This window comes from Setaria viridis, chromosome 2, assembly GCF_005286985.2.
Source record: "Setaria viridis chromosome 2, Setaria_viridis_v4.0, whole genome shotgun sequence".
Taxonomy (NCBI): domain Eukaryota; kingdom Viridiplantae; phylum Streptophyta; class Magnoliopsida; order Poales; family Poaceae; genus Setaria; species Setaria viridis.
The window spans coordinates 33,240,117-33,258,477 of NC_048264.2; the positions used below are offsets into that span (position 1 = coordinate 33,240,117).

The 18,361-nt window shown below is 45.7% G+C and overlaps 1 protein-coding gene across 1 annotated transcript; it reads left to right on the plus strand.

Moving 5' to 3' along the window:
* The first annotated feature begins 12,924 nt into the window (after window positions 1–12,924).
* LOC117842547 (ABC transporter G family member 1) lies at window positions 12,925–17,643 on the plus strand. Its single transcript, XM_034723020.2, has 7 exons — window positions 12,925–13,553; window positions 13,728–13,807; window positions 13,911–14,375; window positions 15,817–15,903; window positions 16,032–16,160; window positions 16,293–16,484; window positions 16,579–17,643. The coding sequence occupies exons 1-7, from the start codon at window positions 13,082–13,084 to the stop codon at window positions 17,338–17,340; spliced, it is 2,187 nt and encodes a 728-aa protein (XP_034578911.1). The 5' UTR covers window positions 12,925–13,081; the 3' UTR covers window positions 17,341–17,643.
* Window positions 17,644–18,361: the final 718 nt, after the last annotated feature.

An 18,361-nucleotide genomic window follows, 5' to 3' on the forward strand; every position in this document is an offset into this window, starting at 1 on the left:
GAGCACACGGAGGTGGTTAGTTTGGTTCAGGGCTTTCCACCACAGACGCAGCTTGGTCGCCAATTGTGGCACCGACCCAGGCGAATCAGCACGGTTCCCCGCTCCCGGTAACGCAAGAAACCAGCGCCCATACGCTCAGGTCGTCGCGGGTTGAAGGGAGCGACGGAGAAGAAATTGACGGCATGGAGCAAGCGACGCAGACCGGGAAGGAAGATGTCCTCCGTGGACGACCGTAATGACCGCCGTCTCTCGTCTGACTCTTGTTTTAGCATTTGGAAATCGGGAAATGGTAAGATGGATTATCTTTAATTTTTTTTACCACCATACTAATCACATGCTCGGTGGATCATTTAAGCAAATTGGATAGGATTATGGTTAGATCCTATACAATTCGTACGGTCCCTTTGGTTCGTCTGCAACTTGACATGAACTTGCGGATCATGGGGCCCTGACCTGCAGTTTCGGGGAAGTTCGCGAGATGCAGCCAACACAGAAGGTCACGCAGAGTTAGGCCTCAGTAGGTTTTCGCGTTGATGTTGCAGGTTACACGTCGGCCTGCTGGACTGTGCGCTGCGGAAAATTCGCCGTCCTGACGTCGAACAGACAGGCTTCATAAGCTTGTTTGGTACGCACCTCACTGTTCTGGTTGGCAGCAACAACAGTTAGTTTCAACAAGCCGTTCAACGAATGTGATTGTTATTACTTTCTAGCACTTCTGTTTTGTTTGCTCAGGAAACATAGACGTTCAGTACCATCAAGTTTATCATATGAATGCCACCATAATACTCACTAGACAGACCTTAAGACAAAGTGTCGTTTCCGGGAAAAAAACATTAAAGTCGTCGATCGACGTGACCAATATAATTTGCAAAATTTGCGTGCATGTCGCGTGCGGTGACACTCAGGGTTGATTACTGATTATTTAGTGGTGCTACTAGATCTTTAGTTTGAAAATGTTGAGCAGAGATGACCTCTTTTTTTTTTTAAATGATGCTGAGATTGTTTAGCATTCTGATCGGATAGGACAGTGACGAACTCATGTTTGAAACTGTTGCCGGAGACGCTAGATAGAGCACTTCGAAATGATGAAGCCTTCCAACACATAATTAGGAGGACTAAACACATAATTTGAATCCTGGAGCTAAAATTTAGTCCATGTCACATCGGATTTTCGGATGCTAATTAGGAGGACTAAATATGAGCTAATTACAAAACTAATTGCAGAACCCCTAGGCTAAATCGCGAGACGAATCTATTAAACCTAATTAATCCATCATTAGCGAATATTTACTATAGCAACATATTGTCAAATCATGGACTAATTAGGCTTAATAGATTCGTCTCGCGATTTAGCCTAGGGGTTGTGAAATTGGTTTTGTAATTAGCCTATGTTTAATACTCCTAATTAGTGTCAAACATTCGATGTGACAGGGGCTAAAATTTAGCTCGGGATTCAAATACCCCTTAGTGTGTTGTGAAAGAGGGAAACGAACTAGTAGTTCGGCCTAAGTGTGTTGTGAAAGAGGGAAACGAACTAGTAGTTCGGCCGAAATGTGAACGTGATGTGCCAATGTCAAGACGATGTAGGTAATATAAGAATCGAATTTGACCACGCGACCTCATTTGTTGTTAATCCAGATAGGTAAATCTCTATGGTTAACCATTACTAGACACGCTATGTCGTCTATGAAAGCCGTAAAAACTGGTCCGGTCCTCTAAACTGTATGGCCACTGCACACGTAGAATCACGTTAACCGTCTATTAAATGACAAAGATTACTACTAGTATTGAACCAAGATGAGTGCATTTGTTTGAAACTGAGTCCTGTAATATTGTCCTATATATGGAATTATGGACTGTACTTGAAGTCAATGGCCGTATATAAATAGTTTCTTCCAACTCGCACTTAAGTATGAAACTTTGCATCAGCGAACAAAGTAGCACTTGCCATTTAGTGATGTATACATGCATGTGTATACATACTCCTCCCGTTCCAAAATACTCCCTCCGTCCTACAAAGATTGTTCGTTTAGCCTTCAAAACTTATCTCACAAAGAGTGTCCATATAACCTTGAGACAATCCAACAAAAACCCTCATAATACCTTCTGGCCCAGTTAATAAAACGATCATCTACTCCCACCATCGATACCCGAGCCACACTCGAAGGCTAATAGATCCGACAATTACTGCAAACGTACATGTATAATTAATTCTACTCGGTAATCCATCCGATTAAGAAGAGTTATTAGGGGTAATTTGGACTTTTAGCATTGCTACTATCTTGTCTAAAATTTTCTAAACGAACAGTCTTTGTGAGATGGAGGAACTATAAGCATTTCTAGCTCTATCCTAAGTCAAACAACCTTCAGCACAACATTATGGTGTCAAATCTGTATTATTGGATCCATTATGAAATACATTTTCACACCGTCCTTCTTTGATGTGTTACATGTTGAATCTCTTCTATAATAAATTTGGTCAAGCTTAATACAACTTTACTTAAGATAAAAATAGAAATACTTACATTCTTATTAGGACAAAGGGAATACAATGTTCAACTTAAAAATTCTGATTTTATAATGGTATATGTAGCCTTGGATGGTATATTCTGCTAAAGTACCTTGCAAATTCTAGTATAAAGAAGTTAAATTGACTTTTATATCATGGTATAAGTAAATTACGCACTTGACTTAGAATGTTTTTCATGAAAAAATGACCGGTGCACATATGCAAACTTTTTATATTATATAAATTAATGTGCAAAAATTATTTTTTAAAATTACTAGCAAATCGACTTCTTAAACTATAAAAAGTCATTACAAAACACTCCCAATTCTCAATTTTTTATATTTGCATCAAACTAAGAATTGAGAGTAACAAGAAATTAAAATAAAAATCTAGCAAAAATTAAAATAGATAAATAAAAAAGGAAATTATAGGAAATGTTACTGTTCTTCTCTATTTTTTAGTTGAGCTAAAACTCAATGCAACATGTCATAGGCTGCATCTGATATTCTTTTGCTGATGGTGAGGTTTATTTAAAGCAGATATATCTCCATGTGGGAGTAAAACAGAAAACTAACATAAGTCAATTTGAACTCCATGTGGTAGTTTTTTTATGAATATTACCAAACAATTTATATTACCTGCCCATGTGGATATTCCAGAGCTACTAATTCGTTCATCATAAAGATTAGGTCGAAACTAGTTTCTCTATTAATTCACTGGTCTATTGATCCAAGTTTAATCGGAATTAGGTCCAAACTAGTTTCTCTATTAATTCATCGTAGTGTTTACAAGTCCCAGAACTACTGTACTGAGATTCAGTGTGTGAAAGCGGACAGGTTAGAATGTAGATGCGGCAAAGTTATTAATCACATGTTACGTGAGTGCAGAGAAGACTGGCCATGTGTTTTTCATCATCCTGGATGAACACAGTAAATTCTCAGTCGTAGTCATCGAAGCGTATCGCATTCCTCCTACTGGATAATTAATGACTTCACATGCATGACAGCTTAGTTAGTACTGCATTATTGATTGCTTAGAGAATGTTGGGGATGCATAAGTTTCACATTCTTTCTTGCTGCTGCCATAGCACGTACAGTACTGCAGCTTGTTGCCATCACTGTATTCTTTTCTTTCCTGATATTGGTTATATGAATACATTCTGAAAATTAAATTACCGTGGAATATTTACAGAAACAACAATAAAATTCAAAGGAACTCATTTGGTCAGAAAGACAATACTGCACATCAGTGCTCAAGCGTTAGACAAAATCCAAGTTCCCACAACTACTAGTTAAAATTAATCCATTTACATGCATATGTACGTATTGAAGAGGAGGACGTAGACACTGCTACGATATAATCGATTTACTGCCTTCTGAAAGATTAGGAAGTAAAGAAATATGAACTTTCATCCCATGCGGGTGTTTGGATCCATGGACTAATTTTTAGTTCGGGTCACATTGAATGTTTGATACCAATTAGAAGGATTAAACGTGAACTAATTATAAAACTAATTGTATAAGCCGTGGCTAATTCACGAGATAAATCTATTAAACCTAATTAATCCATGATTAGCATATATTTACTGTAGCATCACACGGTCAAATCATGGACTAATTAGGGTTAATAGATTCATCTCGAGAATTAGCCTTCATTTATGCAATTGGTTTTATAATTAACCTATATTTAATACTTCTAATTAGTATCTAAATATTCGATATGACAGGGACTAATCTTTAGTCCCTGTCTCCAAACAGGTCTTAGTACCGAGTGCATTTTGAAACATTAGTACCGGGTCCAAATTTAAGGTTTAAATTGGAATATGTAGTCAACAATCCATATGTCATCCTGAATAAAGATGACGACTGACAACACAGACTATAGATAATTTGCACAGACCCGCCCGCTGACAAGCGAGAAATTTCGAACTAAATATTCTACGGAGAATTCTTCCGAATGCCTCCAAATTTGGTCAAGTCTATTCGAGCTAGACGCGTCTCCTCCATTGTTTGCTTGCTGCAGAGATTTCTACCAGTGCGATTCACATGCATGTTAAAGAAAGAATAGCGTACTGCAGCAGACCGTTAAGAAGTCAGTCAAATGTTTGGCGCCATTATGAGACATTAGCTAACTAACTAATCGCCCTGCTTGTACGTAAATGGACATACCTATACGCGTGTAGTACGTAGTCACATGTCACGTCATCCTTCTTTTTTCTTTCTGCTGCGATTAATTTCATGTGCATGAATAATGCGTCGGAAACATAAGAAAATGGAAACGGGGAGGAGAATACTGAAAACACATACAAATGTCGACTTGCACGTGGATTGTTTTTGGTCCAACATTTTATGAAGACGAATATATTTTTTTTAAAAAAAAATCATTTCCGTGCGCGCGCGCGCGACATAACGAAGGGAAATAACTATTCAATCAAACCGGCAGGATCGGAGACAGCTAGCTGTTCCCTAACAAAATTCTCAAGCACGTAAGCTAAATAATAAGGTGGCTTGTATTAATAAAATCGAACAAAATTAGTTTTTCATCATCATTTAGGCTGGCGCTGAGCTTACCGCTTGCATAACCTATCGAAAAATATTGCCTGACAGATACGGGACATCTCACGTATCGATCGAGGATCCACAGTTCGGCCATCTTTTTCGTCTCAATCGCCTATTAAAATTTTTTTATGACCTCGCTAGCAATTTAGCAGTAGCTAATGAATATATAAGAGAAGCAAACAATGGCATGGTCAGCCAAGGTGGTTGTACATCTATCCACCTGCACGTGGTTGATGCCTTGTTTGTCTCATTAATGCAGCTATTTTTAGTGGTCGGTTATAGACCTGTCTCATCACCAGTCTGAAGATCTGGGCTCATGCTCATGGCGGTGAGTGTTGTGGGGTGTGCAATCATCTATTTTTTTTTATCGTATTTCTTGAAAAAGAGAGTTTCAAATAAAAAACTGCATACCCAGCAGCTAATTATCCACGAACGAGTGAACGACTGTATAAGCAACTAACTTAACTTCGATCGAATTATGAGCATATGTGCTAATTAATAATTGAGTTCTTCCGACCAATATCAATATATATATTAGAAATCGATCAATATTGTTGGTTCGATCATTACACCAAACACACAAAATTATCACTGAACTTCGATTTCCAATTGCACCAGGCACCATAGCTACGTTGACGTTTTATGCCCCAAGCTTGGATCTTGGCGTGTTGCGTCCTTTTTTAATAATAATAATAATAATAATAATAATAATAATAATAATAATGAGCATGTGTTTGACGCGTGCGCAAAATATTAGACGTTTGGCAGCCGCATGACTACTTCACGCCCCTCTCATTCTTATCCTTTTGCAGGCTACCAGACTTATCCCCTTCCTCTTCGCACTACTCATCCCGTTCACATCTCTCTCTCTCTCTCTCCCGTGTCACTCTCTCTCTGGCGAATCCAACAAGCCAGCGGCAATCGGCGGACTTGCTGGCTGGAGCAGGGCAAGTCGCGGCCGGGCAAGCGGCGGCGGGAGCAGGTCCAGCGCGACCGGGCAAGCCGCAGCCATGGCGCCTCCCCCCAGCCGCCTTCCCTCGGCGTGCGGCGGTGCCTCCCCGTGGCACGGCAGCCCGCGGGACGCCTCCTCCCGGTGTGCAGCGGCGCCTCTCCCCAGCCGCCTTCCCCCAGCATGTGGCGGCCCTCTCTGGACCGTGTCCAGTCACAGGCGAGCGACGTGGCCTCAGGCAGCTCCGGCCTCGGCGGTGTTGGTGACTAGCGCAAACTGCTTCGGCATGGGCGGCGACCCTCCGGCGAGGGAGCGGTTGTCGAGATGGAGGTGGAGGTGCGGCGAGAAGAGCATTTTGAAGATTTTTTAATCTGAAGATTAGCGATGGCCATGTTGCAATAGGTACTTCACGGTGTTGCAATAGAGATTTTTGGATGTTGCAAGTGCTGTAGATGTGCACGGATATTGCAGATGAATGCATTTTGTGATGTTGCACGGTTGATTTTCTTAGATGTATCAATGTTGCAATAGTTGGCTTTTGATGTTTCATCCATCGATTTTTCATGTTGCAATATTTTTTCCCGTACGAGCTCAACCCCAACCCAACATATGATGATTTGTTTGAAAATGTTGCATGAAACGTGTGTTCGATGTTGCGGTGGGAATTTTCCCTCACGAATATTATGTTTACATTGAGCTATTTTTTCGCTTCTTTTCATGTTGCAACCATAGATTTTTGATGTTGCAGCTGTTTCGTTTTGATGTTGTAACGGAACGTCCGATAATTAGTGATATTTCATTATGATGCTACTGTAGCTGTCAGATTTAAAACAGATGGTGACGTATGCGTCCGACGGGAGTTACTCCCGTCTGACGTTCGTGCGCTAGCAAGCCACTGATAATAATAATAATAATTCGGCCAGCTAACAAATTCCATTCCTCAACTGCGCGCCCGCGTCGAAAATGAGTCAAGGATATAATATTCTTCATGGCACGCGAGAAGAGACCGGTCGAGTCCGGACAGTACAATGGTCGTATTCACACAGATTATATCAACTCCCGCCCGATCGCCGCCATATTCCTTGAACGCGCGCGACCAATCGCTCGAGATGATCGATGTCAAGACTACTCTGTTCGTGCCAGACTGCCGGTCATCATTATCCTTACTATAATCATATGTAAAGAAAATAATTGAAAATACTTCTTACTCAGGTCTTGTTTAGTTCCCAATTTGGGAGTGGCAAAATTGACATTTTACCATAAATGTGACACTGTAGCGTTTCGTTTGTATTTGTGAATTATTGTCTAAATATTGACTAATTAGGCTCAAAAGATTCATCTCGCAAAGTACAACAAAACTGTGCAATTAGTTTTTGATTTCGTCTACATTTAGTACTCCATGCATGTACCGCAAATTTGATGTGATGGAGAATCTTCTTTTTGCATAATGCTAAAGTTGAGAGTTGGGGTGAAGTAAATAAGGGCTCAGAGTTAAAACCCTTTGCCCCTCACAGAGGATCCACTTGACAGATGAAGAAGGGTACCAAAGTTTTGGTAAAGGGTGAAAACTACGCTTTCTAAAATGATTATGCCTTTTTGCTGCTTCTTTTTTCACCCATAAAGAATTTTACCCGCCTGCGCACCCACCTCGTCCCGCCCGTCAATATTGTGCCCAGATCACCGTGCCCCTGCGCTTGCCATGTTTGGCGCGTACCGCATACCTGTTCGTCCGCCCGTTAATTATGTGTCAAAATTTTCGGTCCATGATTTTTCCTCCGCGTGAGACATCCACCCATGCATGTTAATCATGGTGATTAGAAAGGAAGCTTATTCACGTTGGACCTTTCCTCCGCGTCCATCCATCCAATCCAATGGTGATTTAGAAAAGGAAGCTTATCTTAATCACCGTGATGTTTTCCTTTTGATTCAAATCACGTCACGTTGTTTCCTTTACCTCCTGACTTGAGTCACGCATTAGTTTCTTCTGCTTGTATCACATCGTGGAGGATGTCTCCTTTTGAGTTACCATTGACGTGTGCCTTCAAGCCGTATTCAATGCTAAGGGGCCGTCGCTGCTGCATGCCTGCAAAACGTAGACCTCCACATCCGGCTTGTCGATCTTATCCCAGTGCCCACAGGTGCCTCCAAGTCCGCCTTGCTGAGCAGGTCGACATCGCAGCTGTAAACTGAAGGCAAGGTCAGGCCCTCCATGCTATCCTCTTAATATCCTTCTACGGCCATCGCCCTGCCAACCTTCTACGGAGTCCGTGGTTTCTACGGTGAGCTCACCTCGTGTGTATGAGGCGGCATGGATAAAAAAGATCGGCACCGAATTCTGTTATTAGCATGCACATGCTTAGTTTGACGCCCAGGTAACATTTTGCGTCTCCTCATTGGTTAATGCTACAAATGATTAGTGTAATAGCCACAGGTAGATTGATGATCTCTAATCCCTCTTATCTCGCAGGAGTTTTTTTTAGCTATTTATAACTGATGGATAATCATTGTCCACTTGGTGATGTGACAAACACAATTGACCTCGGATCTAAACGTGGTTGTAAGAGGTCAAGAAGAGAGTTTGGCCTGCCTCATTTGGCATTAGAAGACACAGATGTTGGCGCGGAGCATGGTATATACCTTTTCTTTTCATCTTAGATTACTTTTGGTTTTTGCCTGCTCATCATTTCAGTTTCAAACTTGCAGTTCATGAAGAAAATGAAAATGTTGATCCGGTAGAGCTTAAAAGGCGATAAATATGCTAGTTTGCCCGAGGAGGAAAAGGAGAAGATGCGTGCAAAGGCTAGGGAAGATTACTATCATAGGAAGGTTGAAAGCAAAACAATCAAGCCACCACAACACTTAGAAGGCACACCATTATCCTTAAACACCACGTCATTTTGTGACAGAACAACCAAAATTGGATCAGGTAATGGACCTCAGTTTCCACCACCATGTTTGTCTCATAGATGTATTATTTTTTTAAATATGATATTTCAAATAGCTTTCAAATGCTACGGACATGATATTTTGACATTATTTGTATGCACAAAATTACTTAAAGAGCTTGGCCAAGATGATTGTGGCAACAAAAGGCTACATAAAAACCATACTTATAAAAGGGTTAATATGTCAGGATCTGGACATGTGTTCGATCAAGATCTACATTTGTCATTATCATTACAAGGTTATAATATCTAAGATGCCTTTATTTGTTGTGCTCTCTTTGTTTTGTTTATTTCACCATTTATATATACGGCTTCAACTAATTTTCAATCCAGTAGATGTTCAAGAGATGACAACTCCTGAGGAACATAAGAGGCTTAGAGAAAAGGAGTGATACGCTAAAATGTCTTCCACAGCAAAATAAGATAAAATTTCAAAAAAAGATGAGGCTCGATTACAGAAGAAAACAAGAACACAAGGTGCATTTCTTTAATGACCCGTCCCCCTTGGTTTGAGGATCTCGGCTGCCGTGTTTTCCATGAAACTCGCGCAGTCTCTTCAAGATCCAATCGGTGGATCAGGTCCTTGGGAGGCCCCTTCATCGTCAAAGAAGTCATCCAGCCAGACACCTATCGACTCCAATGGGCGAACGGCTCAGGCGTCCCCGATTCGTGGAACATCAAGCACCTGTGGCGCTTCTACCCTTAGGATTTAAAAGTTATGTTTTTTTTTCCTTCTTATTGAATGAATAAAACCTCCGAGGTTCTTTGCATACCTCCCTCCCTCCTTCTTGTTCCCTTGCCCAAGCTGTTCCTAATGCTCGGGGGGCTGTCCGACCTGTTAGACAGACCACTCGCTTTCAAGCTCGGGGGCTTCCCCCAGGCGCCGACCTCTGGGTCTTTTGTCATCCTCCTCCCCCTCTCAAGGCAATACGACTAACACGTGCGGTTGGTGTCCTAGCTCGTGAAACTTAGACAACCTTGTATTCACCCCTTCTACAAGCTCGAGATTCACTCTCAGCAGAATGCTGGTCAGGCAAAGCTGGGCGCTTAGCGGCTACAGGCCTCAGCTACACAACTACACCAAGGGAGGGGTGGAGCCCTTTATTTCCACATACGTTAAAACAATTAGATCACTTGTCTCATCATACAGTTTGATACACCATAAGTTTTATTTTACAGGTCCAGCTCCTTAACGACGTTTTCCGCTATGCCACCCTCCGACTCAACCACGAATCAAGCTAAGTCATATATTCAATTAAATATTTTTATGGCTTCCGTATATCTCCATACGCCTTGGATTTTTCTCCATATCTCCGTGACTTCCGCTGACCGCCTCGGCTCCTTTATGTCTCTGTGACTTTCGCCGACCACCTTGGTCGCATCCCGACTGCTTATACAGCTTGGTCCGTCCACTGCATGGGCGGTAGGGGGCTACACCCCACGGGTACCCAGATCATGTTGGTGCTTTTCCGCACAGTTCCGACTGCTTTGCGACTTGTCCGTCTTCTCTTATCAGTTGCTAAAGTACTTAGGTAGCACACGCCTTAATCCGTGAAACATTGACTCATCTTGCGTATCTCCTATATGCGAGCATCGGGTCAACCCCAGCGCTATAGCCTGAGATAAGCTATCCTCTCCGTGAGCAGTGGTTAGCAGGGCTAGGTGCTTAAACGTAACAGGCTAACTACTCGGGGAAATTACACGACCTACAAGAGCAAGACATGCAAGAATTTACTTCTATAGCGAATTAAACTTCCCAGTTGTTCAATTATTAAATGATCTACACTATGCTACATATTGTTTGTATTGTCCTTTTACATCTCAAAAACTACTCGGTGTGCCTCCCGTCGTCCAGCCGACCTTTTTGGCCTGGGGTGGGAGGTGACTTGGCGTACTTTTGCGGCTCATCCGACTCCCAGGCTCGGGGCCTGGGCGCCGCAGACGACTCGGCGTGCCTCCCGTCACCCAGCTGACCTCTTTGGCTCGAGGCAGGAGGTGACTCGACGTGCTTCCGCGACTTGTCCGGCTCCCAGGCTTAGGGGGTTGGGTGTCGCAGACGACTCGGCGTGCCTCCCGTCGTCCGGCCGACCTTTTTGGCCTGAGGTAGGAGGCGACTTGGCGTACTCCTGTGGCTCTTCTGACTCCCAGCCTCGGGGGCTGGGCACCGCAAATGACTCGGCGTAACTCCCGTTGCTCGACCAACCTCTTTGGCTCGAGGCGGGAGGTGATACGACGTGCTTCGGTGACTCGTCCAGCTCCTAGGCTCGGGGGCTGGGCACCACAGACGACTCGGCGTGCCTCCCGTCGCTCAGCGGACCTCTCTGGCTCGGGATGGGATGCGACATGGCGGGCCTCCGTGGCTCTGCCAGTCCTTGTACTTGGGGGTTGGGCGCCTATCTCAGGTCGGCGTGCCTCCGTGGCTCCGCTAGTCCTCGTACTTGGGGGCTGGGAGCCTATTTCAGGTCGGCGTTCCTTCATGGCTCCGCCAGTCCTCGTACTCAGGGGCTAGGCGCCTATCTCAGGTCGGCGGGTTGGCGTGCCTCCGTGGCTCCGCTTATCCTTATGCTCGGGCACTAGGACCTGCTTCTGGGATCGATTTTCTCTTATTTTTTTAACCATTGGACCAATAAGACTAATCGATTCAATGCTCAGGGGCTACTCCATATGGAGTGCGCCTTGCGACGACCTCTGTATCCTTCGCTTCGACTTACTGGATGCCTGCCATCCATCAACTCGGCACTCGACTTTGTTCTGCGCATATGACTCTGCGTTCGCTCGGATTTTTTTTAGCATTGTGCACTCTCTCCGTCACTATGACGCCAACACAGCTTCAGCTGACCACATTCCAAGCTTCGCTGCGATGACCTCAGATTTCTATTCGCCTACACATCGCTCGGAGGCTTGAGGGATATGGGTACCCCATGGTCCCCACCGATCAGGATACTGGCCGGTCCTGGCAAGTGGGCCCGCCCAACCAGAACGTGCGGGCCAAGGACGTGAAAATACTTGGAGCACAAGTCAAGGAGGCCGGGCGATTCAAATCAGCCTGGATATTGCGGGATACTTGTTGTAATCCAACTCAGATTGCTTGCCATGTAGCAACCGACTAGATTAGATTCAAACCAACTTGTAACCCTATGTCATCAGCCTATATAAGGTGGCCAAGGGCGCCTCCCGAGGGCAATCCGAACCTATCGTACATTAATTGTCCGCGGACCATACCAGCAATACAATCCAGCAAAATACAGGACGTATGGTATCTCTGGAGGCCCGAACCTGTCTAAACTCTCGTGCTCTCGTGATCACTTTCGAGTTCTTGGTTTCACAATCCTCCCTACCTACAAATCAACCACTTAGGTAACCCTCTGGTGGATTGCCGGACTACTAAATCCGACAACTAGCATTTTGACTTTTCATCATTTGACATTTTAGGTTTACACTAGTCGGATTCTGTAACTTTGACCAAATTTATATAAAAATGCATCAACTTTCAACATCAAATTAGTTTTATTAATCAAACATAAAGTATGTCACGACAATGCATTTATATGATATAACTTTTGTTAATATATATAATAATGTTTTATATTATACGACAATGCATTTATATAATAATATTTTATATATAATGTTTTGCAACGTGCTGTGAGTTGCTGAACATTGTCGTATAATTGCATTTATACGACAATGTTTTATATTTTAAGACGAGGGCGTACATATATAATAATACACCAGATCCCGAGAACTTCAGCGGGTACCTACGTGGACACCTTCCCAGCTGAAAAGGAAGTGGAAAACCACACGGTACAAGTTGGCTCTACGGCGCTCTTGACCCACTCCCCTCCTCAAGAACCATGCCAAGATCAACTTGAAATATTGGCCACCAATAAACTAATCGCACTCCCGACCCTTCACCTGTGAGCGCGCGCTCGGCCCCTCGCCTATTTAACCAGCCCAGCTCGCCAACGCCACGCCACCCTTCATAACACACCACAGCAAGGCAGGCAAGCAACAAGCGCAACACGAGCTAGCTCCTCGTTCCCACTGCTGTTCCAGCCTTGGCCAGCTCAAGCTAGCTTGCCTGATCACGTCGGTCAAGCTAGCTAGCTAGCGTTCCGACATGGCGTCCGAGCAGCAGCAGCAGCGCGTCCCCGCCGTGCCGAGGTGGACGCCGAGCCCGCCGCGGCGGCTGGACCGGGGCGGCGACGCGCACGACGACGACGCCGCGGACTCCGATGTCGGCGCGTCCTCCATGCGCAGCACCGACGGGTTTCCCTTCGGCAGCGGGCGCTCCTTCGCGCCGCCGCCGTTCCCGCTGCCGCAGCCGTCGCTGGAGATCACCAGCGCGTCGGGGAACGGGAACGGGGTCGCCAGCGGCGGCCCCGTCGCCCGCGAGAAGTCGCTGCGCCGGACGGACGAAGGCGTGGTGATATCCTGGGAGGACCTCTGGGTGTCGGCGAGCGGCGGCGGCAAGGGCGGCGGCCGCTTGCCCATCCTCTGCGGCCTCAACGGGTACGCGCGCCCAGGCGAGGTGCTCGCCATCATGGGCCCGTCCGGCTGCGGCAAGTCCACGCTTCTAGATGCCTTGGCAGGTACGAACAACGAACGTGTGGATTGCATACACACCCACGTGAATCTTGCGAGGTTTCGTGACAAATCAAGCAAAAGATTTTGTTCTTATGCATCGTATAGCAAATTAGTGGCACACGATCGATCTGTTCTTTGGGGCCTGACACCATTTACATTCTTCTTTTTTTTGTTTACAGGTAGGCTAGGTTCTAACATGAGCCAGAAGGGAGACATCTTGATCAATGGCCGGAGACAGAAGCTATCCTATGGCACATCGGTAAGTGCATGACATCCCACGTGGTGTCATATCACATCTCGTTTTCTTTGAGCTCGATCATACAGCATGGGCATGGATCATTCATGAGTGAGCGTGTACGCAGGCGTACGTGACGCAGGATGACGTGCTGATGACGACGCTGACGGTGCGCGAGGCGGTGCACTACTCGGCTCAGCTGCAGCTGCCGAGTGCCATGTCCGCGTCCGCCAAGCGGGAGCGCGCGGAGGAGACGCTGCGTGAGATGGGCCTGGAGGGCGCGGCGGACACGCGCATCGGCGGGTGGATGCACAAGGGCATCAGCGGCGGGCAGCGGCGGCGCGTGAGCATCTGCATGGAGATCCTCACCCGCCCCGCGCTGCTGTTCCTGGACGAGCCCACCAGCGGCCTCGACAGCGCCGCCTCCTACCACGTCGTGGGCCGCATCGCGCGCCTCGCCCGCCGCGAGGGCATGACCGTCGTCGCCGCTGTGCACCAGCCCAGCACCGAGGTCTACGGCCTCTTCGCCGGACTCTGCCTCCTCGCCTACGGCAGGACAGTCTTCTTCGGACCCGCCGCCGACACCAACCAGGTACGCTACGCTGCATATTAGCCACGTAACGTATGCGTGCATTAATCAACCTGCAGATCCGTGCAGCTGTTAGTTCGTTATCAATTGCTGTTGACTTGTTGATGCTGCTAGCTAGGAGAATTGGATCCCATTGGCGTCGTCAATGCACCCGCTTTGAAATAAAACAAAAAGGGTTAGTGTGGATGGACATGCATGGTGTACCCAACCAGAGCTGGTCTGTCGATTCACACTTGCAAGTTTGAACTCGGTAGGAACGAACTCGGCTAGTTGGAAGGAAATCGTTGTACTGTTACAATTGCACATGAAGTAGTAGAAAATATGAACTGAACCAGGGGGAACATCCGATCCGTTTCGGTACGAACAAATTAAATTAAATTCATGGCCCTGCCTTCATCTAGCACGGGTCAAATTTATTGCGCTCAGACAGTGACCCACCTGGCCTGGTTACATGCGTGTGAACTCTGCCGTTGAACTATGTCAATGCCAATAGCAGGGTAGAGTGGCGGATCATATCCTAATCACTGCAACTGTGCCACTTGTTTATGTCTGATTTGATATCCATGCATGCTTCTGCATATCAAGTTGTTTGTTAAAAATCAGAGAAGGCACAATCTGTAGTGCAGATAACCCTGCATATATAGATAGATAGTGATTACAATTTACAAGTGCTCTATAAAACTTGGTAATACTGTATTAGGTGAACAACTATGCAAGTCAAGTCCGGATACAACAAAAGTATTGGTGTCATTGAAGACGAATAAACTAGGAGGGATCATTAGGTCATCTCTTTGAATAGCATTCTCATGGACAATTTTTCAAGTCAAATCCTCGTCAGACCAGTAGTTTTCATCTAGGGGAGCGAAGAAATTAGGAAGAAAAACACACGTCTTCCCTAACTAGAATCTGAAATCAGATAGCGAACTAAGAATCGAGGAAAACGACATGATCGGTCAGTAGTCAATAATTGAATACACTTTGTTTTCAAACATTAAATAACTGAATATTTGTAGTTGTTCAATATGGTATGGACCAATCATGTCATGCTGGCGCCAGCTGCCGTACTGTTCCTTTTTCATGTTGGTGGGACCCACGTGAAAAGATTTTGAAAAAAAATTGTAGTTTATTTCAATAAAAAAATTTCGAATACTTATTCGAAGAAGTTTTCTCGAAAGCTTATTTTGAATGGGTTCTCGAAAACTTGTGCAAAGAAATTCTAGCTTGTGAAAAAAGTTAGGAGGGGTGACCATCGCGCAACCGAAAGCCTCCTGGTGTGTGCACCAATTAAGACTCCCAAAAGGCCATACATTTGAAACTTCAGACTTGCTTTGTTGTTAATTTTAAACGACTTGCGGCAGAAAATTCATACTGGTAGAATAGTATGATTCAAAACAAAGCTGCCACTTTCAGCTCAAAAGTGCTCAACCTGCTTCATTTTTTGCAGTTTTTTGCTCTGAGCGGATTCCCCTGTCCATCCCTGATGAACCCTTCTGACCACTTCCTGAGGACCATCAACAAGGACTTCGACAAGGTGAGCACATCACACGACTTGAAGAGACATTTGCACAATCCTGCAAGCTTTTCCTTAATACTTATCCAGCATCTGAAAGCTGCTCCTTGCATACTCACTTCCCCACGCATGTACACTCTGTTCATCAGGACATCGAAGAAGGCCTGGACGGCGAGAAGATGACCACTGCTCAGGCAATCGAAACGCTGGTGAACTCGTACAAATCCTCTGCATACATGGAAAAAGTGACTCGGCAGATCGCCGACATACGCGAAATTGTAAGCCATACATTACATACTGCTTTACATTCCTAATGGACATATGCACGATCGAAAGTGCAGAAATTACCACATTTGTTTCCTGCACCTTTTACACCCCAAGGTTACAAATTGTGTACGGCCTTTACGCAGGGAGGGGCAGTGGTGAAGAAGGAATGGCAGCCAAGCTTCGTGACGCAATCCTTGGTGCTCACCAAGAGGTCCTTCGTGAACATGTACAGGGACCTGGGATACTACTGGTTGCGCTTCGCCATTTACATCATGCTGTGCATCTGCGTCGGCACCATCTTCTACGACGTCGGAAATAGCTACGGCTCAATTCAGGTAAGCAGATACAGTATTCAACATCTCACCATCTCTGTTTGATGTACTTATTATGTAGAGTGCTCATCTGAATATTAACTCGATGGATCTTCAGGCTCGTGGCTCCATGCTCAACTTCGTGGCCGCTTTCCTGACCTTCATGGCCATCGGGGGCTTCCCGTCTTTCGTGGAGGACATGAAGATCTTCGGACGTGAGAGGCTGAACGGGCACTACGGCGTGGCCTCGTTCGCAATCGCCAACACGGTGTCGGCGGCGCCGTACCTGGCGCTCATCTCCGTCGTCCCGGGCGCCATGGCCTACTACATGGTCAGCCTCCAGAGCAGCTTCGGCCACTTCGCCTACTTCGCCCTGGTGCTCTTCGCGGCGATGATGGTCGTGGAGGGGCTCATGATGATCGTGGCCAGCACCGTCCCGGACTTCCTCATGGGCATCATCACCGGCGCCGGCATCCAGGGCGTCATGATGCTCAACGGCGGCTTCTTCCGCCTCCCCAACGACCTGCCCAAGCCCTTCTGGCGCTACCCCATGTACTACGTCGCCTTCCACAAGTACGCCAACCAGGGGTTCTACAAGAACGAGTTCCTGGGCCTCACGTTCCCCAGCAACCAGGCCGCCGCCGGCGCCGGCGCCACCATCTCCGGCCGCGAGATCCTGAGAGACTACTGGCAGGTGGAGATGGGGTACAGCAAGTGGGTCGACCTCGCCATCCTCTGCGGGATGGTCGTGCTCTACAGGCTGCTATTCTTGGCCATCGTGAAGCTCGCTGAGAACGTGAAGCCCATGATAAAGGGGTTCAGGTTCAGTAAGGCCGCGCCGTCCGTGCACGTAGCCGAGAAAGGCTCCAGCAGTCCGTGATCCATGCGGAAGCCCATGTCGTCACACACCAACAGTCGGTGTATGATATGCGTAGCTAGTGTAGTATAGTTGGGTGGTTATGCATGCAGGTGCAGAGTGTTGTGCAATCTTGTCATCTTCTAGACAAGGGGGGAGACATTGCTAGGCTTGCGTGATAGAGTTCAGTGCTCTGTTTATTTCCAGCAAGTTGGAATGGGTTATGAAGTTACTGGGAGTCCATTTCCTGTTTTGTAGCATTAAAGTGTGTACTGTGTATATGATGATTTAGTAGTAGTACTACTTTTCTTTTGTTGTATTTGCGTATATTTCTTTCCAATTTCCCATGTTTAAAACCCTGGTGATTCGAATCATATGATAATTCTACCCGATTCAGCATGCCGCCACGGGGATTTTACAGCTCGAGTGAAGAATCCCGAGGAATTGGCAGCACACCAATTCGATCAAGGATCAGATGAGTAGAATTGTAGGGAAATTGGGGAGGGATAGAGGAAAAGAGAGGAATGAAGACATAGGGTTTAGGGAGGGGATCGATTCCGCAAAGCTAATCTTACCTCGCTCATTGTTTTCTTTTCTTTTTTTAAACATTAGCAGGAGCACTGCCATATCATTTAAGTAGAAGAGAGCAGGCAGTTCATTACATAGGTTTTATTACATAAATACGGATAAACTCTCGAACTCGATAAAAGGAATTAAAAGCTAACATGCTTAAAATTAAGTTATACTCGGCGCGCCACAAGCTTGTCTTCTCAAGTCCATCTCATGCTTGATGAAAACCACCACCTGCACTGATGAAGTCTGCATTCCTTCAAACACTCTTCAATTTCTTTCCTTCCATATGTTCCATGCCGTGTACATCATCACTGCAGCTTTCAAACGTCCAGTGTTTCTTGGTAGTGCCATCAGCTCATCTGTCCACCACTTGCTCACTTCGATGTCACCTGCAGGCACCTTTACCAAACCTTCTGTCCACTCCCTCATGCGTTCCCAGACTTCCTTCGCAAATGGACACTGTAAGCATAGA